Source organism: Trachemys scripta, chromosome 3 (assembly GCF_013100865.1).
Source record: "Trachemys scripta elegans isolate TJP31775 chromosome 3, CAS_Tse_1.0, whole genome shotgun sequence".
NCBI lineage: Eukaryota > Metazoa > Chordata > Testudines > Emydidae > Trachemys > Trachemys scripta.
This window is the reverse complement of record NC_048300.1, coordinates 36,291,774-36,319,473: the sequence shown is the minus strand read 5'-3', so window position 1 is coordinate 36,319,473 and position 27,700 is coordinate 36,291,774. Positions and strand designations below refer to the sequence as shown.

Below are 27,700 nucleotides of genomic sequence, written 5' to 3'. Positions count from 1 at the left end.
CCTTTAGGTGAACGTGTGGCACATTTTCAAGCCAATAGGTATAACTGAAAGTGGCCCCACCAATGACCTATCCTTCCCCTCCACCAGTGCTGAAAACCTGGCTCCAGTACTGCCAGTCAGAATTACATTACATAAACACTATGGTTCACTGAAGTCATTAAAGTTTTAGTCTTGACACAGACAATAGCATGATAATTCTGCTAAACAGAAGTGGTGCAGCAGGCGCAAACTTGCATCCTACAAAGAGGGCTATTTCAGCCCTTGAACATCATACCAACAGTACCCATTCCATCCTCATGTTGCTTGGCATGGTGCTTGTAGGTTTTATCCCTGTTTCCTTTATGAGACTTAAAATAAATGTGAGGCTCTTCTGAGGCATCATATAGGGAGAAAGGGAAGCACAGGAGACCTAGATTCTATTCCTGGCTCTGCCACTGTCCTGCTGGGTGACCTTGGGCCAGTCACTTCCCCGCTCGGTGCTTCTGCTTCCCCATTTCTAAAATGGCAATAATGATACTGACTTCCTTTGTAAAGTGCTTTGATATCTACTGATTGAAAGTGCCATAAAAGAAGTAGGTGTTATTAAACAAAGGACTGTTGAGTCACTTCTCTTCTTGCCAACAAGCAAGAACTTTGAGTACTCAAGGCAGAAATTTCACCTTGCCAAAATAAACCCGCTCCTGCACTAGACTGGGGTAGACATAGATTTTGGAGAAATAGCCATTTGCCCCGACACGGTGCTGCTGCAGCAGGATTAAGCATGAGCAAGTTACACAATAACCTCCCATGAAGAGTCAAAAATGAGCTGAAGCTTTATGATATGTGTCTGTCTGCCCAAATTCAGAACTACATCTTGTTCTTTATGGCCAAAACATTGTTGTACTTGGAAATGGAAATTGAGTTTTTAATTTATTTAAATATCTCTAGCTCCTCAGCTGTAGACACTCAGTCTCTAAAGCAGTGGTGGGCAACCTACGGCCTGCGGGCCGCATATGGCCTATCAGGGTAATCCACTGGTGGGCCGCGAGACAGTTTGTTTACATTGACCGTCTGCAGGCATGGCTTCCCACAGCTCCCAGTGGCTGTGGTTCTCCATTCCCGGCCAATGGGAGCTGTGGGAAGTGGCGTGGGCTGGCCGCTGCTTCCTGCAGGTCCCATTGGCCGGGAACAGCGAACCGCTGCCACTAGGAGCTGCGGGTGGCCGTGCTTGCAGATGGTCAATGTAAATAATCTGTCTCATGGCCCGCCAACAGATTACCCTGACGGGCTGCATGCAGCCCATGGGCCACAGGTTGCCCACCACTGCTCTAAAGTCTGCAGAAGAATGTTCTTAGCTGGGGCATCTGCAGTTACAAACTCTGAGATTGATCTGCAGACCTTATCCTTGTGAGTAGTTCCATTTAAATCAATGGGACTATGTGTGAAAATAAGGATTAGTTCATTTGAGTTAGCATTTGCAGGATCAGGCCCTAAACTTGCTGATATTAGACAACACGAGTGAGAATGTATGTTGGGTGTCTACACTTAACAAGTTAAAGCCTAAAAAAAATAGCTTTTAGCAGAGTCTTATCAAGCAAAAGGAGAACGTGTGTGCTGCCCTAAGGCAATCAGCAAGGAAAGTGGTGATGTTCTATCTGAGTCCTCTACAGTATGTCCCCACTGTTCTCTTGTCCATAGTATGTCACAGTAGCATAGTTTTTCATTTATTTAGTCGCTAGCATATCCTGAGTGTAAGAAGAGGCTTGAGTTCTTGTGCCCTACTAGTCCAGGCAAGTTAAATCACATTCCCTAGTGGCTAGATTCTGGTGTTCAGAACTATACTGGCAGTTGGTCTTGTTGAGCTTCTTGAACCAGAAATACAACTTCTGAAACTCTTCTAAGCAGACCCTCGTGGTATAGACTTTTCTAAAATAAAATAACTTATCATTGGGGTATGAACCGTGGAAACAATGAGCCAAGTGAACAGGAGTTGTACTAGACTTGCCTACCTTGAATGTACTGTTTTGATTAGAGAAAGACACACAACGGAGCATACCACTTCAAACAGTGATCTCAAACTAATCAGATTTGAGGTAGTTCAATACTTGAATGGGAGATTTCTAGGGAGAAACTCAACCTCTGCAGGAAATAGTTTGATGCATTGAATGGTGATATCATTCCCCATACCTGTCAAAATTTGAAAGCCATAAACATGGCTACCTGGGAAAATAAATAGGGAAGGCCCTTTCAACAACTAATACATTGCACCAGGTGTTTGGAGGGTCAGAATGGAAACCAAATACATATTTTGCTGAAAAAGTAGTGATTATTATTCAGTCATAAGGACAGATGAGTTTGTTTTCCTGCTGAGTCAATATCTAGCAAGGTGTTAGGGAGTACTGTGCTAGTGGAAGCAATGTTTTTCCAGGTGAGATGCAACGGCTAGGTCTGATGACACCTGCAGTTATTAAAAATACCAAGACTTCCCCCCCCCCCCCAGATCTCTTCCAACATGGGTAATTCGATTCTGCCTATTTAAGTTTCCCTGAAATTTCAAACAAATGAGAGACTCTTCTTTTACTATTAAAAGTGTTCCTATGCATTTTTATGTGTTGCTGTGATTCACCCCAGAAGTGGCTGCACTTTATTGGTGGCCAAAATTATTCCTGTATGTAAAGTCAGTTACTAAGAGTTTATAAAATATGTTGGGTTCCTTTTGGATGAAAGATGTTATGTAAAGTCATTATCTTAAATGATTCCTTGCAAGCAGTGACCATGTATTATCTGTTCAGCCTCTCAAATTTGGAGACACCCTACTCTTTGTCACAGCAAAGAAGGAATTGCTTCCCCTCTTACAACACTGCCATCAGAGGCCCTGCAAACTGAAGCAATTAAATTATTTAAGGTAAAATCCTGGTAAATGTTTTTGTTTTTTTCTGTGTGAGAGAGATACTTTTTTGCTCACTAAAGGTGTTCTATTAACAGGCCTGTGTGTGAGTGTGACTCACCAACTAGCACATCCCCTTGTGGCTCTGTGTGGTGTAGCAGGCTCTCCTCCACTGACAGCTGTGATGTTAGGATTCTTGGAACTTGGCCCTCCAGCCAGGTCACATATAATGCCACCTCTACGGTTGCAAACTTTTCAGGATTGTCCTGAAGTCTCCTGGAGACTTTAAAGATTAATCTTTAATTAAAGATTGTGTCATGTGATGAAACATCCAACCAAAATTGGCAACCCTAGCCACCCCTTCTGGGGTGAGCCAAGAATCCAACAAAGAATAGTCCATTAACCTCATATTCAGTCCAACTCCAGAATCAGTAGTCCTTATCTCAGGTATCAGGGGTTTCAACAGTCCTTACCCCTTGCCAGGGGGTTTTTACTCCATGCTCCTCATTGGGCCAGTAGGGGAACCTAAACCCTCCCACTTCACTGGGTTCCAGTCCAGGGACCCTTTAATAAGCAGTGAAACCTGTCTACACAGTTTCCTTGCTCCTTCGCTGGACTAGTTCTTACCTTACCCTCTCAGATCTTTCCCACAGACATTTCCCAGACTCACAGAGTATCAGCATCTCTCTCTTTAAGCTTCTTCCACAGTCTCATGGCAGAGCTTCTTAGCACTTTCTGCCACCCAGCTGGTTCTGCTGCAGATAGGGTGACCAGATGTCTCAATTTTATAGGGACAGTCCTGATTTTTGGGTATTTTTCTTATATAGGCTCCTATTACCCTCCACCCCCTGTCCCAATTTTTCACATTTGCTGTCTGGTCACCCTAGCTGCAGAAGAGCTTTCTCTACTCTCCTGGCAGACAGCCTCTGCTCCCTACAGGCTCTTTCACCACCACGGAGAATCCTGGGTAGACTCACTTTTCTAGCTTTCCCTCACCACTGCTTTGGGGTGCCTGTTGCAGGCCCACCTACCTTCCTTCAGGGAGGTGCTGTCTGCCAGCAGTCCAACTCAGCAACCTCACTCCAGCCAGGCTTCTCTCGCTGAGTAATAGCCAACAATCTGCTCTCCTTTTTGGTCAGCCCCTAGCTGAGTTGGGTTCAGCCCTTTTAACTCTTCCCTCCAGGATTGACACCTACTGCAGGTGTAGCAGGGTGGAGTTTATTGAGCCCACAGACTCTCATTAATCCCTTCTGGTCCACTATGGGGTTGGTACATCCCATCACAGCCTGGAAAGAAAAGATATGTCTTTATCTTCAGAACAGATAAGGCATGGACAGTGCTAGTTGAAGCCTCTCCACACAGCCTCACCCCCTAATCTGAAGAGAACATCTCTAGAGTTGAGAGAGCAGTTCAGTCTCCAGGCCTGTTTAACTTATGGCTTTAACTGAGATTATCAGTAAAATTGCCAGTTAACACCCAGGAGGATAGTGGATTTTTGGCCTGAGACTAAGATAATCAAATTCAAGGACTACGAAACAGCCATCAGATAGAGAGCTGGTTGAAATTTTCTGAAATTTGTTTTTTCAAGTAAATTTTAAACAAACAACAACTACAAAAAATAATTTAAATTGTTGTGGCTTTTTTCATGTTTTTCAACCAGGTCTAGAGATTGAAGACATTTTACAATTTCTGATGGGAAAAAATGCAAAAAAACAAATAAACCCCAAACCATCATTTCTGCACATTTTTCCCCCTAATTTTTGAACTAACTCTAATCATATGGTAACAATTGTCATTCATGTTGGACCTTGGCTGAATTCAAACTGCTGACTTAGGAGGGAAAGTTTCTATTGTCCTTTTTCTTTTATAAATAAAAAAGAAATGATCAAGACTTTCATATACATATATCTAAGCTGAGCCTGTTTTCCTTCTTGAGTTTAGTGAACAAATGAAAAGTACATGTGTGTTTTAATAATAATATATAGTAAAATAAAATGTATGTGAAGACTTACAGAGTAAGATTCTTCATAATATTTAGACCTAAAAAATTATATCATATTATTAAGAATAGTCAGAGGTGAAAGAGCCAGTACGCCATGCCGGACTGGACCGGCTTCCCCAGGCTGGCAATTTAAAGTGCCCGGGGCTCCCTGTAGTGGCCGGAGCCCCGGACCCTTTAAATCGCCTCCCGAGCCCAGCTGCCGAAGCCTTGGGGTAGCGGCGGCAGGGCTCCGGCAGTGATTTAAAGGGCCAGGGGCTCTGCTGCAGTAGTGGCGACTGGAGCCCCGAGCCCTTTAAATCGCCCCTGAGCCCCAGGGCTCCCAGCCGCCTCTGCAGCTGGTAGCTCCAGGGGTGATTTAAAGGGCCCGGGTATTTAAAGGGCCTGTCTCTTCCGGTTGAGGCCATGCCTCTTCTAGTTGAGGCTACGCCCCAGCTCAGGACTCCGGCGTACCGGTAAGTCCTTTAAGTTACTTTCACCCACAAAGAGTACACAGCAACTGCCCTTCTGCAAAGATGCAGCTCTAACAAGTGAATTCAAGAGATAGGTCTTGATCCTGTTGCCTGCAGGTAGACCCCAGTGTTTGAGCACAGGTGGTAGCAGAACAGAGTCCTTGAGTAAAAACCCAGCCCCATTGAAGTTAATGGCAAAACTCCCCTGGATTTCACTCCTCAAGTTGGATAGGTAAAAATGTGTTTTTCGCAGCTAAAGATTGCTACGGACTATATGCTAATGATTGTTACAGAGAAAAAGTACTTTTCTGCCATGTCTTTGCACACTGAGGGATATATTAAGAATTAGAAAGCAAGTTTCATGGATGAATGCCCTTTCTCCATGGACCTTATCCTAACATTATTAATTCTGCCAAGACCAAGTTCCTTCCAGTAAAAACTGTCTTGAGAAGTCATATGGGATAGTTTTTGGCTAGATGTAGAAAGGAATTCTATACATTCCATCTGTTCAGTCCCTGTCACTGGCATATCCAGCTTGTTTGTTTGAAATGTCAGGAGGGTCTTAAAGAAAAACGTCCATTTTATTTCGCTCATCCCACCAGCACGAAAGTTTAAAAGGGAATGAACTTTCCTCAGCACAAATAAACACATGTATTTGAAAAATGACATTCTGAATTATATTTGGCAAATCTGAACGTTTATCACAGGAAGTAGTTATTTTGCTAGAAAGGAATGACTTACGTGACACTGTCATTATAAAGAACTCAGTGTTGAAGATTCTAAATTTAATTCCCAACTTGATTTAGAACTAATGTTTCAATCAAAAGAGAGACATTTGGGTTCATTTTCAGTTATTCTGCTGCTAATCAAAATTAGTCAAATATATCTAAATATCTCAAGATAGAAGGAATCTAATCTGTTGATAGTTTGTTTCCCTTCTATCTTGGTTATTAAAATAATTCCTTAAAGATTAATGTTTAAAATGTATAAGTGGATTTAGTGATCATGTAACCAAGGGACTAAATATGTAGACCAACTGGAACCCACCTTTCTGGGGCAGGTGTTATGCAAACTTTCTAGGACATCATTGCCGTTGCTTTATGGAAGCTCCTAGCTATTCCAGAAGTGGAGTTTGCTTGAGCAGAGACTACCAGTAGTGCAAAATATTATGCTGCTTTTGTGATGTGAACAAGTGGAGACAGAATGAGACCATCAAACTCATGGGACTTGAGCCCAGATTTTAACTTGGGATTCGTGAGCTAAAGAACTATTGCACTAACCCATTGTGCCACCTAATAGCTCCCCTCTTTGTTTCCTCTCCCCTTCCCACATTGAAAACTTTCCCAATGTAGAAAAAATACAACTCAAGAAACAAAAAATCCTGATGTTCTGGTCAATTCGTAGTTTGTTGCATGAGGCCTTTAAAGTTTGTTGCTCTTGTTTCAGCACCTTGCCATGGCATGCAACACTGCAACTGCTCACAAGACTGACCAGCCGTGATTGTGTTGTGCCCACTCTTTGTTTTTATACTGACTGCCTTTACAGTAGTAGAAGATTGAAACCCAAAAGGGCAAGCTCAGAATCAAAGTCCTGAACAATGTATATAGGCCCTGGTTGTATTCAGAACCTTCTGAAAACTTGCCTGACATCACCTCATCATGTCTCAGTAGGTGATTGTGTTTTTGCTGTCATAGTTCCTAGTGAGTAGAATTCACTCTCTGCGGAAATCTGCCTCATTTTATCCCTCCTCACTTTTAAAAAAGCATTTGAAAATAGACTGTTCAGAGGTATTTTTATCTTAAATCTGGCCGTGTAGAGAACCCCACCCCTTTCCTCATATTTTTTCAAGGATAGCACCTTATTTGTTTTTAACATTTTAATTAATTTAATGCATGATGCTTTAAATATTATTGCATTTTTGTTATGAAGCACCTCTGTGAAGGGGTTAGGTAGAGGTTGATATATAAACTTATATATTATTATTTTATATCCAGACCTGCCAGTTGTTTATAAATGCTGCAGTTGACTCTCCTGCCATTGATTACCATGTATCTTTGGCCCAGAGTGCTTTGCAGATCTGCCTCACACATCCAGAGCTTCAAAATGAGATCTGCTGCCAGCTCATTAAACAGACAAGACGACGACATCCACAGAACCAGGCAGGACCAATACAGGTATAAGTAACTTCTGTTAATGGAATGTCCTTCACATGAGCAATGAACAGCTTTGACAGACCATTGAGTACAGCAAAGAAATCTGTATGCTTAGCTAAAATTTGCATCTTTGTGCTGTGCTTTATTGTAAATCAGAAGAATAAGTGTAGAGAACATCCCCATCTCTTTTAAGGGCTGAACACAAATGCAAGTGGGTTTACCTCAGCTAAAGTCTAAAGTAAGGTATAACACATAGACCTCTGTGGTTCTCCTCTCAGCTGCTGCATGCTTCCTTGAGAGCCTGTCTTTCTTCCTGAGTTAATTCCAGATTCAGCCCCTAACTCACACAGAACATTTGTATTTAGAATGTGCTTGAGGGGGGCAATTCATTCCCCATATTTGGCCATGCACTTTAATATGCCTGTTTTCAAGACAAGTATCTTCTTTCCAGTGCCTGGCCTTACAGCCTCCCACACAATCTTGTACACATACTGCATACCAAATAATGTATATGCAGCACCTAATTGTGTTTCTTCACTCTGCTTTATTACCAGAACTATATTTTTCTTCAAATTTGTAAGTAGGAAAAAAATTAAACTGAGAGGGGAAAAAGGGATTATAGTCTAAGTGGTATATACAGATATAGATGTATATTTTATTTTATTCAGTACCTGAGTTCATATTTGGAAAATTATTAAGTTGACACATACTGCAGTTGATGGTTTTAATTTAACCTTTCTCTTTTTTGACACTCTTGTACCATTCATTGATAGGGCCTTTCTTTATAGATGAAAAAAACGTTGTTATAATCTTCCATAATGGTTTTAAAAGTACATTAAAGTGCTTTCATAAAATAAAAATAATAAATAAAGAAAAATAATGGGCTGAGGGAATGTTTTGAGGTCCCAGATCATTACGGGAAGATTCGTTTTTTTCTCTCAAACACTTTCATGTCACTATCCCTCCCAAATAAAAGTCTGATCCATCTCCCATTGAAGTCCATTAATTTTTCCATTAACTAAATGGAAGTTGCATCATGCCCTAAATGGGCTTTGAGAAAGAAACTCTGCAAATGCTTAGAGGGATAAAATAATTACATTCCCACTTAACCTTCAGGCAAGGTGTGAAGCTGCTACATAGTTCATCCTCAGCCTCTGTCCTGGGCCAGAGGAGTGTGGATAGGAGGATAGCATCAGCAAATGAAATCTGGGGGGGAAATGTATTATAGGTAGATCTATAGTTGAGGTTTCCTGACATTTTCCATTATAAGTCCCTATTTTCAGTTGCTTATAACTTGGCCATCTTTAACCGCTTGGGCTGAAATTTTCAACATGAGGTGTTTGCCTCAGGCTGATTTATTGTGGGAAATATTCAATAAAAATGTTCAGCAGTTTCTCAGAATGAGGTCAAGGACAAATATGTTGTTTTACCCAAGTTAAAAAATTCGTGCAATGCTTTGTTGAGATGCTCTAATGCCTGCACACTTTGGAGCAAGGACTTGAAATTTATTTGGTTGCCTTGGTGTTGGGGCTGTGACTTTTCCCCCAAATCTAGTTAAATTACGAGTCTCTAAAATTTTGTTTGCACATGCTCAGTAGAGACTTGTTAGAGTTTGGCAGCTAAATTCTCTGAAGATTCCATCTGTAGTGGGCATGCAGGAGCTGAACATGACTTGCAGTTGCTCCTTCCACCACCCATGGATAGCTGTGATGCTATGCACAGGATCTGAGAGCAGGGAGGCTGTCTTCCTTTCACTCTCAGTGCAACTGTAATTCGGCCCCCTTGTATGTATGCATATATAGTCTTCAATCACATAGTCACAAACTATTTTTTCCACAGTAGTCAAGCCTTATTCAGTGCCCAGTATGACTAGTGATCTGGGAATGCATCAAGATATGTAGTGAATGAGACTGCTGTCTGTAGGATCCCTGCTTCATTTGTTGCAGATGTTGGAGACTGTGTAGTGAATGAGGGAGGGGACTGCAGCAAGAGATGGAATGGTTTTGTGGTTTAGGGAATTGAATGCCACCTTAAATGGATTTAATTCCTATTTGATGCAGGACATGTTATTTAAACCAAATGTTTCATTAACTATGTAGTTCTTCATTTCTGGGTGCCCCACTTGAGACACGCTGGTCTGCAGAAGTGCTGGACCCTCATAACTGCCCCTGCAGTCAGTGAAAGCTGAACAAATAAAACACTACATTCTCTGAAAAAAATAAGTCAGGTTATAGACATCTCAAAGTGGGCACCAAAATTATTTTACACTTTAAACATTAATGTCTCTGTGCACTAGTTCCCCATATGTAAAATAGGGATAATAATATCACCTTACCTCACAAGGGTGTTGAGAAAATAAATTCATTCATATTTGTAAATCAGTGCTGAAGTGGTGAGCTCCATAAAAAAGCCCATGAGGAAATTAATAATCTGTATTCAGAGTAGGTTTGAATAGCATGCAATAAATAAGTCTTGGATCTACACATTGAACAATGAGGATAAAAAAAATGTTGAATAGCTGCTCATTCAGTGAGCATTGTTCATCCTGTGCACTGAATGAGGCAGGGGTCCTGTGGGGGAAAAGGGATGTAATTAAAGACTATCTAGAATGCATACTCACAGGGGAGCTGAATTAAGGTGGCACAGGGAACCTTGACTCAGGTATTCCCCAACATTTTAGTGATTGACTTTGCAACCTTAGTTTTCTTTTAATGCAGTTTTTTGTATGTAATTTTATATAAACTGAACCAAAAAAAGTTTCAGGAAGGGCAAAACATGGAAATAGAGATAAAGACATCTTGGGCTTCCAATGAGGTAATATCCCAATTCATTTAAGCTTTTTACCTGTAGTTTTGAGCTTTTCCTTCCAATATACAATTGTCTGTCATTTTATTCAGCATTTTGCACAATGAGCTGCACTGTTGACCAGTGATCACAGCAGGAAGTTATTTTACTTTGTAAGATGCCCAAAATAGTGTTTTTTTTTCTTTTTTCCAGGGTTTGCAGCTGTTAGCTCTCTGTGTTGGACTATTCCTTCCTCAACACCCATTCCTTTGGCTCCTCAAACTTCACTTAAAGAAGAATGCCGATTCCAGGTGTGCTACGTATTACTAGCTGTACAAGTCCCACTGATGAAACTTCTAGGATACATTTTAAAATCAACTTTATGACATATTTGTGGACAAATGCTACAAAAGTATAATTTGTACACATAACTTGTGTGCATCACTTGGAAAATTTGTCTTTTGTTTTGAAAATTGCACTACAGTATTCTGAACACACAATGTAAAAGCATGAAAAGCACAATATAGCTGTTATCCAAAACGTTCTGAGGCAAATTCATTCCTGACAAAACTATTATTTTCAGTGGATTAACACCCTTTATATTCTCACCTTTGATGGAAAAATCTGTTGGAAACATTGCAAGGAAACCTCAGAGTTCTCCTTCCATTTGGATCTTTCAGTGGGTTTGCTCACAGCTTAGCACATAGTGGAGCAATTCATGAGCCATGCCCTGTTTCTCTTTTTGTCACAGAACTGAATTTGGGAAATATGCAATTTACTGTCAGCGATGTGTTGAGAGAACCCAGCAGAATGGAGACCGAGAAGCAAGGCCATCAAGGATGGAAATCCTTTCAACCCTTCTAAGAAATCCCTACCACCACTCGTTGCCATTCAGTATTCCAGTTCATTTCATGAATGGTATATACCAGGTAGGGCTCATAAGCATGATATTTAACTTGCCCAATCTGATTTTATTAGCACACTTGTGAAGTGGTTATGTGTGATAGCCAAGATGAAGGAGGGAGAACTATGAGCATTAAAGTAAATATGGCTTGAATTTCTCCTTGCTGGTGGTTGGCAATGGAATGGGCAAAGTAATTATCAGATTTGATCAGTGTTTCAGGAAAAGAAAAAGTTTTGAGCAAAACATCTTTAAAAAAATTAAAAACCCATTATTGCCTAAGTAGTATCTACTTATTTTTTCTTGTTTAACCACATGAATGGAGCAGTCTGGAGAAGAGAGCAAGGTGTTAGAGGTATTCCCTCCAACTGAGCACCTTGGAAGGCAGGTAGCTCATTGAAGGTCATGAGGCACATGTGTAACTCTGATCATCATTAACAGAGGATACCTGCATTTATTACAGGCAGAATATGCTCCATAGTCTCTTGGGGCCAATCTAATGCCCTGAGTATTTCCTTCTCCTACAGCCCATCTTTCTCTTCTAAACTCCCACCACTACCACAGACTACAATTTGCCTACCTCCTCCCCTCTTTTAAACCACAGTATTGCCTATTCCTAATAGCTCTCTCCTCCTGAACCACACCCTCCTCAGGTGACAGTCATCAATTTCATGAACCCTTTCAGCTGATCCTCATGTCTCAGTTACCATCATTAATCCCTTAGTAGCCACAGACCAGGCTAACTCCTTCCCATCTCTGGAAGACAGATGAGGCCCCTTACAGGGGTCACGTTACCCTGTGACACAGTAGAACTCCCATTAACTTCAGTATAGGATCAGTATTGGATCTAGTATCCTTTCTGTGAATTATGGCATGTAAATAACTTTAAAATTATGTAGTTATGCACTGAATATCATTTTTATTTCCTGGTATGAAGAAAAACTCTGCTTTCAAAACATTTTTATAAACTTTTAAAAAGTATTCAATATATATCCAATATATGTATATACTTGGATCTCCATTAAGGCATCACCTTAAAGTTTCAAAGAGAAATGCTTGAGATCAAAAAGAATTTAACCATCCATGATGCTTATATATTGGTTTGAAAAGACATGCTCCCAAGTGATATGAAATAAAACCAGTAAAGAGTCTTAAATGTCACTATAATTGGTTAGTTAATTGGGCTCAGATCCCCATAGGTATTTAGGCTCCTAGTTTCCATTACAGTCTGTCGGACTCCATGATCCAGTTTTTCTAAGACATTTTGTTACTAATAAAAGTGGTGTGGTTTCTTTTGTGTGCAGAGCCTGGTAGATACCCCTGTCCTTTAGCACAAACATAAAGTTGAGGGAAGTGTCAGAGACAAGTATCTGAGTAGAGACAATTAGCCACCCGTTACTAAAATTCTTTAGTACCAAAGACAGAACAGGAAACTTGATAAATATTTACACCAGTAGACATGGGAGGGAAAAGATATTCTTTGGACAATTACTATATATATTATATATCACTGCTCCTGAAATACATTTTGTATGGTATTTCAGACATACAGTATAATCTAATCAAGCCTCTTGTTAAATTGTATGTCATGCAAGGTTGTTATCTATAATCTTACCTGCTGAGCCACCCTGTCATAATTTTTTTTGTTATAGTATATCTCATCATATTTTTCCTCACAGAGGAACATATCAAATTGCCTTTTTAAATCAAACATTTAGATTAATTCAAATCTATAGCTTAGTAAATTAAAAAAAAACTGTAAATGCATTTATCTAGAGATTAAGTTTGGGCTGGAAAACAAAAAAAGAAAAATAATATATTAGTTTAATAACAGTCTGAGATGCTATGTATAATTGTCTTTGATTTGGTAAACAAAATGCAATGACTTGTAACAGGTAAGCAAAGTTTTTGACATAAAATTTGCTCAATAGGGTAGAAGAAAGACCACCAATCTGTCTTCTTTTTTTCCAGAATTTACAAGTTTAAATCCTGACTCAATTTTTATCTAACCTGTAGTGGAATTTATCAAGTTGTAATGACAATAAGCTATCCAAGGAGGATGGAACAGGGCACTTTCTTTCCATGTATGTTCTAGAAAGTGTCTTGTCCTTCTTCAAAATGTTACATTTAATATTTTTGAGAGTTTTTGTAACTAAAGTGTTTCGTTTTCCTCTGTTCAGGTTGTTGGATTTGATGCCTCCACCACAGTGGAAGAATTTCTGAACACCCTTAACCAGGACACAGGAATGAGAAAACCAGTCCAGTCAGGATTTGCATTATTTACTGATGATCCTTCTGGCAAGGATATAGAGCACTGTCTTCAAGGAAACATCAAGGTAAACAAAACTCTTTAATGAGCTGCACATATTAAACAACAAAAATATCTTAATTTTACAGAGGCCGTTTCAAACAAACAATGTAAGGGAAAATTATTTCCTCATTAAATGCTTTTTGCTTTTCCTCATTTGACATACATCAAAGGAAAGATGAAAACAAACTCTAATTTTTAACTCTGAAATTCATTCAGTGGAATACATTTAAAAGCATTGCCTGGCAGACTAGAATGACTTAGGGAATTGATGATGGGATAAGGAACTTTTCACCTCTAGGACACTAGTTTACATGAGGTCTGTTATTAGTGACTAAAAGTGATTACAGTCTAATGCTCATTCAGTGGTTTTAGTTGGTGTTCTCAGTCCAACTCCTGTGGCTGAACAACAAAGGTCTGAATACTCAGTAATCCTGAAGAGCTCTCAGAGCTGGAGAGGTGGAGTAGACTAGAATAGAAGTCTCCAGATGAGGGCTGTGACACGAAGATTGAACTACCATATCTTGTACTTTGCAAGTCCTGTGGCTAGAAGACTTCAGTGTCCAATGCTGGCAATCTGGTACCTGTCTTAACATCAGATTTACTACAAATTTAGAAATATAAACCCATCTCCTAAAATATGAAAATACAAACAGCTCTTCTAATATGTTGCTCAAGTGAAGGATGTATTGGAGGATCAAGGAAAGGGGCTGACAGAGATCTGGAAGGAATGTCAGAGGGTTTCCTATCCAATACAAGGAGGAAAAGGTTTAGGTTCAGTTCAGTAGATTGTCAGTGCTCAGTGTAATGTTATTTCTATGGATTCTGAAGGGATGTAGTTATCCACACAACTCAGGATTAAGGTATTTGCAGCAAAGGTTGGGAAGACACACCATAATTGATGGTTTACTACGTTACATCGTCGTTGTCGCAAAGCAAATAGTGGGGCTGGGACTGCTGTTGAAGCAGCTCCCTTAGCCCTGGGGAGTAAGGAATGCCGGGTAATACCATCAGGCAGGCCTGTTACAGCCTTCTGCAGTGTTCAGAGAAGTATTAACTGGCTTCAGGGGGCTCTGCATCCAGCCCTCTATGGCTGGAAGAAAGGTCATCATGATGCAATCGGAGATAAATAGGGCCATGGACGATTCCTCTTTCCTACCAAAAAAACCCCAAAACCAAAACAAAAAATCATGACATGGAAGGAAAAAAAAATCTATTAAACAGTTTACTTATTCTCATATTTTGTTTTCTATTAACGTGAGATTTTGGATTCTGTTAACATTTCTGCTGAGTCTTTCCAAGGGGGTTACTAAATAGTTTCTTCCCATCTAATCTGAATGGACTAGGGTGCTGCCATTGCAACACACTCGTCCTTTGGTCTGGGAACAAGGGACCAAGCGAGTCTCCAACTTGCACAAAACACTTGTTAGAAACGGAACCATCCACAGCATGCAGTATAGTTGTTTAATTATCCTCTTTATAAAAGTCATTAGTTTGATTAATTATAAAACAACTAGTTTTGGATAATTACATATGTGTTGGCTCCTGCTAAATTATATACCTTTCCTTTCTGTATAAACATTGTATGGCCAGATTCCAAAACCAAGGTCTGTCTGGTAGGATAAGCGAATAACAACAACAAAATCTGACCGCTAAATCCTCAGCTAAAAAGTGCCTGTACAGGTACTTTTCACAAGTTTAAAAATTAAAGCTACGTGATTTTTCTGAGTTACAATAATTGAAATTCTTTCATAATAAACAGATGGTTTCCTTCAAAGATGCTGTTTTGGCAAGAAACTACAGAACTGACAGTTCCACATATTCATTTTCCTTTTAGATCTGTGACATTATCTCTAAATGGGAGCAGGCCTCCAAAGAACAGCATCCTGGGAAATGTGAAGGCACAAGAACTGTGCGTCTTACATATAAAAACAGGTATATAAACTGAGCATAATTCCATTACTTTGTCCTAGGAATTTTCTTTAATTTATATGGTGTTTATTATCTAGAAAGGTATTAGCTGAATCAAAGCTTACTCCAAAATGTTAAAAGAGAAAGAGACTGCAACCTTTGTTAAATAAATTAACTTCACTAGTATCAATATTTTGAAAACCTTCATATAAACCTTAGATTTTTGTTTTTCTTAAATTTAGCAAGTTGGGAAGTACAGAGTAAGCTAGTCAGGCAAATCCTGGTTTGTTTTCCTTAGTCAATTTGCTGGTTCATTGGACACCCCATCTCATGACCCTGCTTAGAGGCTGTGGCTCCTTCCCACATCCTCCACCAGGCCATCTTGCCCTTGATGAACACTCCTTCCAAGCATCTTACACTTGGCAAGATCCCATTTATTGAGGTTCAGCTGGTCTGCTTGTCTTTTGTGTGGGTTCCACCTGCACAGGTATAGAATAAGGCTCTAGGAGTACGCAGATCCAGTATGCATGGAATTTTAAACATATAGCATGAACCTAACAAGAAGAGAGTAAGAGCAGGCTACCAATTAATGGGATCTCTAAAAGTAGAAGTCTTAGGGATACATCTGTAGGAGAAGGATGAGATAATAGTGAGTTGAACATTATTTGCATAATAAGCAACAGCCACAGGTTGATATTTCATAGTTTAGTAGTAAAAAGGTCAGCACACAGTAGTTTCCATCAAAAGTTGTTTTCTCTTACTCTGTTTAGCTTGGAAAACTGTAATGTCCAATTGTGTCTACAATCTACATCCAGTAAAATGGAACTGATTATGTTATGTACCAGTATTTAATTTTTTAATTTGTAGGTGAAGCTTATGAGATTGAGGAGCACTTGTCTTGACCTGCAATGCCCCTTTTGCTCAGTCCTTGGTCTCTCCTGAGCATCAGTTGCTAATTGTGCCAAACTTTGCTGGAACTTGAGTTTTGGATACATGGGGACTAGGCTGACACTACCAAATTAAAGACCCTAGATCTACAGAGGTGAAAAACCACTGTACTAATTTGCATTATTATGTACTTGGAAGGTCTATGATTCCTCAATTGTCAAGTGGTGTTGCATTTCATGAAAACAAAATACAAATCAATGCTTAATTGTGAAATCATTAAACTTTATTCATTTAGATTCAATGAGGTGCAGATCTTTTGGTGGGTATTTGTATCTTCAATTATTTTCAAACTGGCATTTAAATTCTATTCATGTTTAAACTTTTTAGTTTGATTTCTTATCATTCACTTAAAAATAAGATATATGTGTGCAATGATGTGATGCTTTTTTTAAAATGTAAAACTAAGGGCATGTGTTAAGTAATCAGTTTGAACAGCAGAGTAACTAGCCTTCAAATTGCATTATAGAATTCCATGATTTTACTCCTGTGCTCTCCCTGTTCTATGGAAATGAGCAATGGGCTTAACTGGAGCAAAAATTTTAAAATGACAAGATACTAAAGGGTCATTTTTTCCACCTTTTAGAAGTAGTGAATGTATAGCTAGTAAAATGGTTTAGAGTGACAATTCTAGAGGTTGATTTTCTCCATTTGTCCACAGATTTAGTACAGTGGCAGTAAAAGCTTCCAAGTGCTGCCCTTTCTCTGTGCCTCAACTCTGCTCTGGACAGGTTACTTTCAGAGCTGAAGTGTTAATAAGTCTCTAGCACATTCATTCTTTGTCCTAGCTGCTGAGGCTACCATTTGTGATAGAAACACCTATCCATTAGGAACTGGATTGATATCACCAACTCATTTCACATGAGTCAATGTAAGCCATCAGGTGGTAACAATTTATGGTCAGAGCTGACTTCAAACTAGTGGCCCAGAGGTGCAAGGTCATAGCTCTCATTACTAATACCCAGGGTCTAATACCCCTATTTTCATTTTTAAATAACTTTTCTTTCTTCTTTTGTAGGCTTTATTTCTCAGTTCAAGTCCGTGGGGAGACAGACAGGGAAAAGCTGCTGTTAATGTATCAGACAAATGATCAGATAGTAAATGGACTTTTCCCTGTCAACAAAGAACTGGCACTGGAAATGGCAGCTCTTTTAGCTCAGGTAATCTATGAGTTTATGGTAACAGTCAACTTGTACATTAACGGGCCACTGCTGACCACTTTCTACGCCTATTGACATCAGTGTTAAGGCTGGAGGTTCACAGCACCTTCCACGATCTTGCCCTAATTAATTAAACCTAGCATAGCCATTTGATTTTGTAACAGGGAGTCTTGAACAGTTCTCCCCATTCACTGTGCCATGAATAACTTCTGAAAATTATATATACCATAATAATACAGCCTACAGATGTTTCAATCGATATACGTCTGTATAAGATTTATTTTCATAAGGAAGAAAAACATAGAGATTATCACATAAAGAAAGTTTGAGAGTTACCATATATACTCGTTCATAAGCCGAATCTTTTTGGTAAAAAAGTGACACATCAAAGAGCGGGGGTCGGCTTATAAATGGGTCTACACCAAAATTTGATGATTTTAAACTCTATGGAATCATTGAATTGAATATCTAATACATTGTTGTTTTGTTTACCTGGAGCGTTCACAGGCACGGAGCCCCTCAGCTCCCTGTGGTTGCAGTTCACCGTTCCCAGCCAATGGGAGCTGCGGGAAGTGGCGGGCCGCTTCCCGCAGCTCCCATTGGCTGGGAACGGCAAACCGTGGACACTGGGAGCTGAGGGACTCCATGCCTGTGAACGCTTCAGGTAAACAAAAGGTCCAGGCCCGCTAGCAGCTTACCCTGAAATATAGGGTCGGCTTATGAAAGGGTCATACAGTTTTTGCTATTTTTACCTAACCATCTTCGGGGGTCGGCTTATCAATGAATGGGCTAATGAACGAGTATATACGGTACTTTCTGGATTGGCTTAATTAGAATTTGTCAATTTACACCAGCTGAAGATTTGTCCCTGTATATGAAATAACTGTGAAATGCAAGAAAACTCTATACAATGTTTTTTACTTTTGTAATTTAAACTTGATTTGTGCTAACTAATTTTGCCTGGTGAATTTAACGTAATTAGAAGTGAAATATAACTTACGCTATTTTTATATCAGTGAAAATATACTTTAATGGACAAAACATTTTAAGTTTTACAGTATGCTAATCAACAAGACAATGCATAAAAGGTACAGTAACTCCTCACTTAAAGTCTTCCCGATTAACATTGTTTTGTTGCTACGTTGCTGAGCAATTAGGGAACATGCTCTTTTAAAGTTGTGCAATGCTCCACTATTACGTTGTTTGGCTGCCTGCTTTCTCCACAGCTGGCAGACTCCCTACACCCCTCCCTCCTCCCAGCGCCTCCCACCTGCCAGCAGACCTCGCGGATCAGTGCCTTCCCCCTCCTCCCCCCGCGGCAATCAGCTGGCTTGCGGCGTTTAGGAGGCAGGAGGGAGGAGCGAGGACTCGGCGCGCAGGCTCCCCCTCCCTCCCCTGCCTCCTGAACACTGCAAGCCAGCTGATTGCCAGGGACAGCAGCAGCAGGGAGGGAGGAGGAGCGAGGACTCAGTGTGCCTCCCCCCTCCCTCCCCTGCCTCCTGCCCGCGGCAGTCAGGTTCAGAAGGGAGGGGAGGGAGGAGGGAGGAGCGAAACGCAGTGTGCGAAGTAAAGGGGGGGAAGGTGGGGGAGAGAAGAGGCAGGTCAAGGGGTGGGGGTTTGGAGGAAGGGGTGGAGTGGATGGGTCGAGGGTTGAGCCTCCTGCCCCCGACAAAGTCATGTATAGCTGTGCCTGTGCTTGCAAGAACAGCAAGAGGAGCAGCCGGACAATCCATCCTCTTCCACTCTCTGACTCCACCACCTCAACCAAGCTTCATACTCAGCAGTGATGATTTTAGTATTAAATTGCTTGTTTAAAATTGTTTAAAATGTATATAATGCCTTTTGTCTGGCAAAAAAAAATTTCCCTGGAACCTAACCCCCCCCCATTTACATTAATTCTTATGGGGAAATTGGATTCGCTTAACATCGTTTCACTTAAAGTCGCAATTTCCAGGAACATAACTACACGTTAAGTGAGGAGTTACTGTATTTAATTTCTAAAATGACTCTGTACAAAGAAAGATCTTCTCTTTCCTGACCTTTCCACTAGGTGGAGATTGGGGACTTCGAAAGACCTTTCTCAACTCCAGCAGGGCAAGTTACTTCTCCCTCCAAGTCCAATCAGACATTGAAACATGTAGTGGAGAGATTTTACCCAAAGAGGTATAGGCATGGCTGTTCAGAAGAACAGTTAAGGTGAGAGGGGGAAAGTATTATGATAGACAAGATGTGAACGTTTTTACTTTTAGGGTTCTGTTATGTTTAGGGATGAAGTAAGCCTTTTTCAGTTATATTGGAAGATTTAGATATACATTTATGAGAAATTTTTGTCTAGAGCTATATATGAAACTGAAATTCTTTTTACCAAATGGGTTAGGGAGAACCCATTTCCTCCAAATCTTTGTTACCCAAATATACAATAGGATTATTAATCATGTATTTTAGCAAAATGCTCTCAACTCTCAGAATACACAAATTACTTAAGATCTTATAACCTTTACTCACATAGGACCTGATTCTGACACTCTTACTCACTTGGAATATTATTTTACTCAGACAATAATCCCATTGAAATGAACAAGTCTATTAAGGTATTACTAAAGTTGAGTAAGGGTGCCACAGTCTGGTCCAAGAGTAGTCCTTACTCAAGCGGGCAGACTCATTGAACTCAACCAAACTACTTATATGAGTAAACGTTACAGGATTTCTATCTGTTCTAGTCAAACATTGGGTATTTCATAATTTAAGATATTTTGAACAAAAATAATGTATTCTTCTAATTTCTGCTAATGTTATAGCAACTGTTTTCCCATGGCTCATGGCAAACAGAGCTACAGGAAAAGAAAAAGATTTGAAAAACAGGAAAATGTTATTGTAAAACCAAAATATAGCTGGGGACTGAAGAGTAGGATATAGTACCTGAAAATACTTAAAATTGTTGGTAAAAAGTTTCTGTATTTCCTGTTGCGGATTGTCAGGGGGTTCGGTAGTATAGCCCAGTGATGACAGTCTGCAGCTGTTTCGTCCAGCAGCAAGAGTCTGCAGGGCCAGCCGTAGGGGAACCCAGGCCGCTCCCTGCTCCATTGGGTTTCAATCCAGGGCCCTGCAACCAGCGGGTTGGGTATGCGCCCTGAAGGTGGACACAACCAAGCCTGCTCCTTGGGTCACTTCCTACTCTTACCCCTCCAAAGTCACCACAGGGTCTGCTTATTCACTCACAACGGGGCAGGGTTCTCCCTGCCTGTGATCCAGAGGCTGTTTTACTCCAGTCCCAGCTGAACATCCCGAGTCTTCACAGGGCATTTGGCAGTTCAGCAGTGGGGTCTGGTCCAGGCAGTGTGGAGCTCCTGTGGCCTCTCTGCAGAAGCTAACAGCAGATAACTGCTCCCCTTCCTGTGTCCACCCTGATGACTAGAACTGCTCCCTTTTGAGCTCTGCCTCCATTTTGAGTATGCCCAGCTAGTGCAGCTGGATGGGGCCTTGTGGGACTAGAGTTGCTTGTTAACACTTGGCTCTCCAGTGTGGAGCTTATACATCTCATCTCAGATGTCCTTTTAATTCTACTTTCACACATGGGTACCTGTAGATGTATATCAGAAGCTGAGCTGTACTTTTGCACCCTGTGCTGCTAGTACTTTTTATTTAAAAGGGGGGTGGGAACCGTCCTAGATAATTTAAATTTAATCATGGTGTTCCAGAAACAAGAAGGTACCTAAGGTTTGCTGTAAGCAAATGATATTAATGACTGGTTTGGAGTTTTCTGTACAGCATATCGGATAGATATGACAGACCTATAGCACATAAATCAAATACTTATTTTAACAAAATCAAAAAGTTTTTGATTGGGTTTTTACTAGTTCTTTTTTTAACAACAAAATCCAAACGTACATTCTCACTATGAGTTTCATTTCAAACAGACAGCTTCGTCAGCGATTATCAACTAGATGGATGGCTCTCCGGGGGCACAGTGCTGCAGATTGTGTGCGCATTTATCTCACAGTAGCCAGAAAGTGGTCATTCTTTGGTGCTAAAATGTTTGCGGCAAAAGTAAGGAACTTTACCAGGTCTGGGTTTTGAGGGGGATGGGGGAGTGGTTTAAGTTTGAATGTAGTATGCAGGAAGAAAACAAATTAAGTTGAAAGTGGGTTGGAAGTGTTTCTGTTGCTTGAGTGTCTGTTAATAGAATCATAGAAGATTAGGGTTGGAAGAGACCTCAGGAGGTCATCTAGTCCAACCCCTTGCTCAAAGCAGGACCAACCAGGGCTTTGTCAAGCCAGGCCTTATAAACCTCTAAGGATGGAGATTCCACCACCTCCCTAGGCAACCCATTTCAGTGCTTCACCACCCTCCTAGTGAAATAGTGTTTCCTAATATCCAACCTAAACCTCCCCCACTGCAACTTGACATCATTGCTTCTTGTTCTGTCATCTGCCACCACTCAGAACTGCCAAGCTCCATCCTCTTTTTGGAACACCCCTTCAGGTAGTTGAAGGCTGCAATCAAATCCCCCCTCACTCTTCTCTTCTGCAGACTAAACAAGCCCAGTTCCCTCTGCCTCTCCTCGTAAGTCATATGCCCCAGTCCCGTGATCATTTTCGTTGCCATCCGCTGGACTCTCTCCAATTTGTCCACATCCTTTCTGTAGTGGGGGCCCCAAAACTGGATGCACTACTCCAGATGTGGCCTCACTAGTGCCAAATAGAGGGGAATAATCACTTCCCTTCATCTGCTGGCAATGTTCCTACTAGTGCAGCCCAATATGCTGTTAGCCTTCTTGGCAACAAGGGCACACTGTTGACTGATATACAGCTTCTTGTCCACTTTAATCCTCAGGTCCTTTTCTGCAGAACTGCTGCTTAGCCAGTCAGTCCCCAGCCTGTAGCAGTGCATGGGATTCTTCCGTCCTAAGTGGAGGACTCTGCACTTGTCCTTGTTGAACGTCATCAGATTTCTTCTGTCCCAATCGTCCAATTTGTCTAGGTCACTCTGGACACTATCCCTACCTTCCAGGGTATTTATCTCTCCCCCCAGCTTAGCATCATCCGCGAACTTGCTGAGGGTGCAAACCATCCCATCATCCAGATCATTAATGAAGATGTTAAACAAAACCAGCCCGAGGACTGATCCCTGGGGCACTCCGCTTGATACCGGCTTCCAACTAGACATTGAGCCATTGATCACTAACTGTTGAGCCTGATGATCTAGCCAGCTTTCTATCCACCATATAGTCCATTCATCCAGTCCATGCGTCTTTAACTTGCTGGCAGGAATACTGTGGGAGACCGTATCAAAAGCTATGCTTAAGTCAAGGTATATCATGTCCACCGCATTCCCCATATCCACAGAGCCAGTTATCTCATCATAGAAGGCAATCAGGTTGGTCAGGAATGACTTGCCCTTGGTGAATCCATGTTGATGGTTCCTGATCACCTTCCTCTCCTCCAAGTGCTTCAAAATGGATTCCTTGAGGACTTGCTCTGTGATTTTTCCAGGCACTGAGGTGAGGCTGATCGGTCTGTAGTTTCCCGGATTTTCCTTCTTCCCTTTTTTAAAGATGAGCACCATATTTGCCTTTTTCCAATTGTCCGGGACCTCCCCTGATCGCCACGAGTTTTCAAAGGTAATGGCCAATGGCTCTGCAGTCACATCAGCCAACTCCCTCAGCACCCTCAGATGCATTAGATCTGGCTCCATGGACTTGTGCATGTCCAGCTTTTCTAAATAGTCCTTACCCTGTTCTTTCACCACTGACGGCTGCTCACCTCCTCCCCATAGTGTGCTGTCCAGTGCAGCAGTCTGGGAGCTGACCTTGTCTGTAAAGACCGAGGCAAAAGTCATTGAGTACTTCAGCTTTTTCCACATCATCTGTCACTAGGTTGCCTCCCCCATTCATTAAGGGTCCCACACTTTCCCTGATCATCTTGTTACTAACATACCTGTATAAACCCTTCTTGTTACCCTTCACATCCCTGGCTAGCTGCAACTCCAATTGTGCTTTCGCCTTCATGCGCGAGCAATATTTTTATACTCCTCCCTAGTTATCTGTCCAAGTTTCCACTTCTTGTAAGCTTCCTTTTTTGTGTTTAAGCTCGCTGAAGATTTCTCTGTTGAGCAAGCTGGTCGCCTGCCATATTTGCTATTCTTTCTGCACATCCGGATGGTTTGTTCCTGTGCCCTTAATAAAGCCAGCTCTCCTGGATTCCTTTCCCCGTTATATTAGCCTCCCAGGGGATCCTGCCTGTCAGTTCCATGAGGGATCAAGGTCTGCTTTTCTGAAGTCCAGCGTCCATATTCTGCTGCTCTCCTTTCTTCCTTTTGTCAGTATCCTGAACTTGACCATCTCATGGTCACTGCTACCCAGGTTGTCACCCATTTCTACTTCCCCTACCAATTTTTCCTGTTTGTGAGCAGCAGGTCAAGAGGAGCACGGCCCCTAGTTGGTTCCTCCAGCACTTGCACCAGGAAGTTATCCCCAACACTCTCCAAAAACTTCCTGGATTGTCTGTGCACTGCTGTATTGCTCTCCCAGCAGATGTCAGGGTGATTGAAGTCCCCCATGAGAACCAGGGCCTGTGATCTGGAAAGTTCTGTCAGTTGTCTGAAGAAAGCCCCATCCTCCCATTCTGGTGGTCTATAGCAGACTCCCACCACGACATCACCCTTGTTGCTCTCGCCTCTAAACTTAACCCAAAGACTCAACAGGTTTTCTCCAGTTTCATACTGGAGCTCTGAGTAATCATACTTCTCTCTTACATACAGTGCAACTCCTCCATCTTTTCTCCCCCACCTGTTCTTCCTGAACAGTTTATACCCATCCATGACAGTGCTCCAGTCATGTGAGTTACCCCACCAAGTCTCTGTTATTCCAATCATATCATAGTTCCTTGATTGTGCCAGGACTTCCAATTCTTTCTGCTTGTTTCCAAGGATTCTTGCATTCGTGTACAGGCACCTAAGATAACTAGCCAATTGCCCTAGTTTCTCAGTATGAATCAGGAGGCCTCCCCTGCTGCACCCTCTGCCTTGTGTTTCCTTCCAGTATCCCACTTCCCCACTTACCTCAGAGCTTAGATCTCCATCCCCCGGTGAACCTAGTTTAAAGCCCTCCTCACTAGGTTAGCAAGCCTGCCTGCGAAGATGCTCTTTGCTCTTCCCTCTCCTCGTTAGGTGGATCCCATCTCTTCTTAGCAATCCTTCTTCCTGGAACAACATCCCGTGGTCGAAGAATACAAAGCCCGCTCTCCGACACCACCTGTGCAACCATCCATTTATCTCCACAATTCGATGGTACCTACCTGGGCCTTTTCATTCAACAGAGAACGGACGAGAACATGAATTGCACCTCAAACTCCTTTATCCTTCTTCCCAGAGCCACATAGTCTGCAGTGACCTGCTCAAAATCATTCTCAGCAGTATCATTGGTCCCCACGTGGAGAAGTAGGAAGGGGTAGCAGTCTGAGGGCTTGATTAGTCTCGGCAGACACTCCGTCACATCCTGAGTTCTAGCTTCAGGCAAGCAGCACACTTAGAGTTTCCTGGTCTGGACGGCAGATGGATGACTCTGTCCCCCTTAGAGGGAGTCCCTGACCACCACCACCCGTTTCCTCCTCTTGGGAGTAATGGTCGTGGAATCCGCATCCCTAGGACAGTGCATCCCATGCCTTCCGGTCGATGGGGTCTCTTTCTGATCCCTTCTCTCAGATGACTCTTCCAAACCATTCTCCGCCGTAATACCTGTGCAGAGACCCTGAAAACGATTTCTTACCGCTATCTGCATTGGGGGTACATGGGTTCTCCTCTTTCTTCTTCTGGAGGTCACATGCTGCCAATATTCTTCCCCGTTCTGCACTGCCCTCTCTGATTCTTCAGCATGCTTTGCCTGCAGTACCAAACACTGACTTCCCTCTAATCAACCACTCAAGGCCCACCTGGAACAAAGCACTCCCAATTCACACTTTTCAAACAAACGGTTACTGCTTGGATTAAGTAATACACTGATGAATTTTAATAATCTTAATAAGTAAATCCTAATAATTTCTAGCCCATGTCTCCCCTGCATTCTAATATCATTCCACACAGCATCCTCTCACTATCTTTTTCCTTGTTTTGAAGCAGCCTTTTTAAATTAATACTTTTTGGGTCTGATTCAACTCCTATTAAAGACTTAAATGGGAGTTGGGTTTTTGTCCTTAGAAGCATTAATAGAGATTAAATGTGCAGAATATATTTCAAGCAGATTCTCCCTTGCTGACATCTAAATCACTGTTAAACATCCCACAACTTTGTTACTAAAGAAGACAGTATTGATTGAGACGTGAATAATAAAGAAATTGAGTCTGAAATTCTGCAGCAATAAAAACCCTAAAAATCAATAACCTAAATAAATGTTCATGTCATGCTTCACCCTTGGGGACACAAATCACAACACAGGTCTGGTAAATAAGCTGTGAGGTAATTTTTGTTTTTTATTTCCCTTCAAATAATCCTAAAATATATACCCTAACTTCTTTGCAGCACTTCTGCTCCCTTATATTTTGGTGTGATCTCTGACAAATTTTAAAATGTCTGAGTCTTTTAATTAAGTTACTGTTTAAAGCTAGCCCCATTTATAATGTGTAATGGAATGCTGTTTCTCTTTTTGTAGCCTCTAACAACATCCACACTTGAGAGTTCCTACGTATGGCTTGTTGTACATGAAGATGGCATAAGCATTCTAGAATACAGCTTTCTGGTAAAAGAAAAAAACAGTTTTAGTTTAAATTTAAATATATTTTAATAGTGAATATATTGGCCAAATTCATTCTTGATGTATTGCCACTGATTTAAATGAAATTACACCAGGGCTGAAATTGGTCCTGTATACTTAGATGCGTAGTTTGTCTCTTAAAGCGTAAGTTTGTTACTATAAAATGTTTTAAAGTTACTGCCATGGTTATATTAGTACTGATGGTGGAAGTACCTCTTGATTACTTTGCTTGGTATTTATCATCTTTCTCAGGGAAACATTTTATATATCAAACTAGTAAATTAAATGATAAAAGGAAATTCATAGATAAGATTCCTACAACAACCTGAACTCTTCCTACTTGAGGCTTTCATTTAAATGATCACTCATAAGACAATATGCACTAATGGAAAGTGATACATAAATGCATTTACAGTTACATAATATGATTATTCCCACTATATTTGTTGAATAGTATGTCATATTGCCCTGTGCTGTTTAGTCATGTAATTAAAGACTTGATTCTTTTCTCACTTACAGTGGTGTAAAGCAGTAGTAACTCCACTGAAATCAATGGAGTGGCACTGGTGTTAATCTTGTGTACCTGAGAGGCTCCCTGTTTTAATTCAGCTTTCCAAGGGGGTAGAATTAAATGTTGCTATCAGAATGTTAACACTGAATTTCCTTGATTAATTAAAATCTCTAACATAACAAAAATGTATACTTTTGCTCAAAACCTGCCTTTGTATTTAAAGATAGGTACAGAGCAGCAGTTCTCAAACTGTGGGTCAGGACCCCAAAGGGGATTGCGACTCCCTTTGAATGGGGTCACCAGTGCTGGCTTAGACTTGCTGGGGCTGGGGCTGAAGCCCGAGCCCAACTGCCCAAGGCTGAAGCCAAAGTCTGAGGGCTTCAGCCCTCAGGTTGCAGGCCCCCTGCAGGGCACTGGGGCTTGGGCGGGCTCAGGCTTCGGTTCCCCCCTTCTTGGGGTCGGGAACTAATTTGTTGTCAAAAGGGGGTCGTGGTTCAATGAAGTTTGCAAACCCCTGGTATAGAGGAATTAGAGAAATGTAATAAATATTAAAAGATGAAAAGAGGAGGGAGAAGAGCAATCAAGCAGATTGAGAGGAAATAGAGGCTGCAGCATGGTGTTCCATCAACACCCTTCTCACTCCACGAAGGTCTTCAATTTAAGTTCTGATCCAGCTCAGTCTTTCTTAACATACAACTGTGTTTCTCAGCCCGTAAGGTTGGCCTCTGTCAGTGGACCAGGTCATAGGCAGTCAGGCCTAGGGGTCAGAGTGGGACTAGGGAGTGAGGCCTACTGATTGGAGTTCGAACACCAAAGCCAAGAGTTGAGACAGAGTCAAAGTCAGGAATCAGAGCCAATAGTCGGGACCGAAGTCAGAGTCCGAATGCCAGAGTCAAGGGTTGAGGTGGAGTCAAGAGTCAGAGCCGAGGGTCGGAGCTGGATTACCAGGAGTCAGGGAAGGCAG

General features: G+C 41.4%; 1 protein-coding gene across 5 annotated transcripts in view; it reads left to right on the top strand.

The window, feature by feature from the left end:
- PLEKHH2 (pleckstrin homology, MyTH4 and FERM domain containing H2) overlaps positions 1 to 27,700 on the top strand; it is a 133,176-nt gene that overhangs the window by 91,686 nt on the left and 13,790 nt on the right. For 4 of the 5 annotated variants that reach the window (XM_034764448.1, XM_034764446.1, XM_034764445.1 and 1 more), the window contains 10 exons: positions 2,772 to 2,884; positions 7,312 to 7,491; positions 10,468 to 10,565; positions 11,006 to 11,183; positions 13,336 to 13,491; positions 15,301 to 15,398; positions 17,338 to 17,479; positions 19,530 to 19,675; positions 21,397 to 21,526; positions 26,124 to 26,210. In XM_034764448.1, the coding sequence (XP_034620339.1) occupies positions 2,772 to 2,884; positions 7,312 to 7,491; positions 10,468 to 10,565; positions 11,006 to 11,183; positions 13,336 to 13,491; positions 15,301 to 15,398; positions 17,338 to 17,479; positions 19,530 to 19,675; positions 21,397 to 21,526; positions 26,124 to 26,210 (1,328 nt within the window). The remainder of the gene's footprint in view (positions 1 to 2,771; positions 2,885 to 7,311; positions 7,492 to 10,467; positions 10,566 to 11,005; positions 11,184 to 13,335; positions 13,492 to 15,300; positions 15,399 to 17,337; positions 17,480 to 19,529; positions 19,676 to 21,396; positions 21,527 to 26,123; positions 26,211 to 27,700) is intronic. The other variant, XM_034764447.1, reaches the window with a different exon arrangement.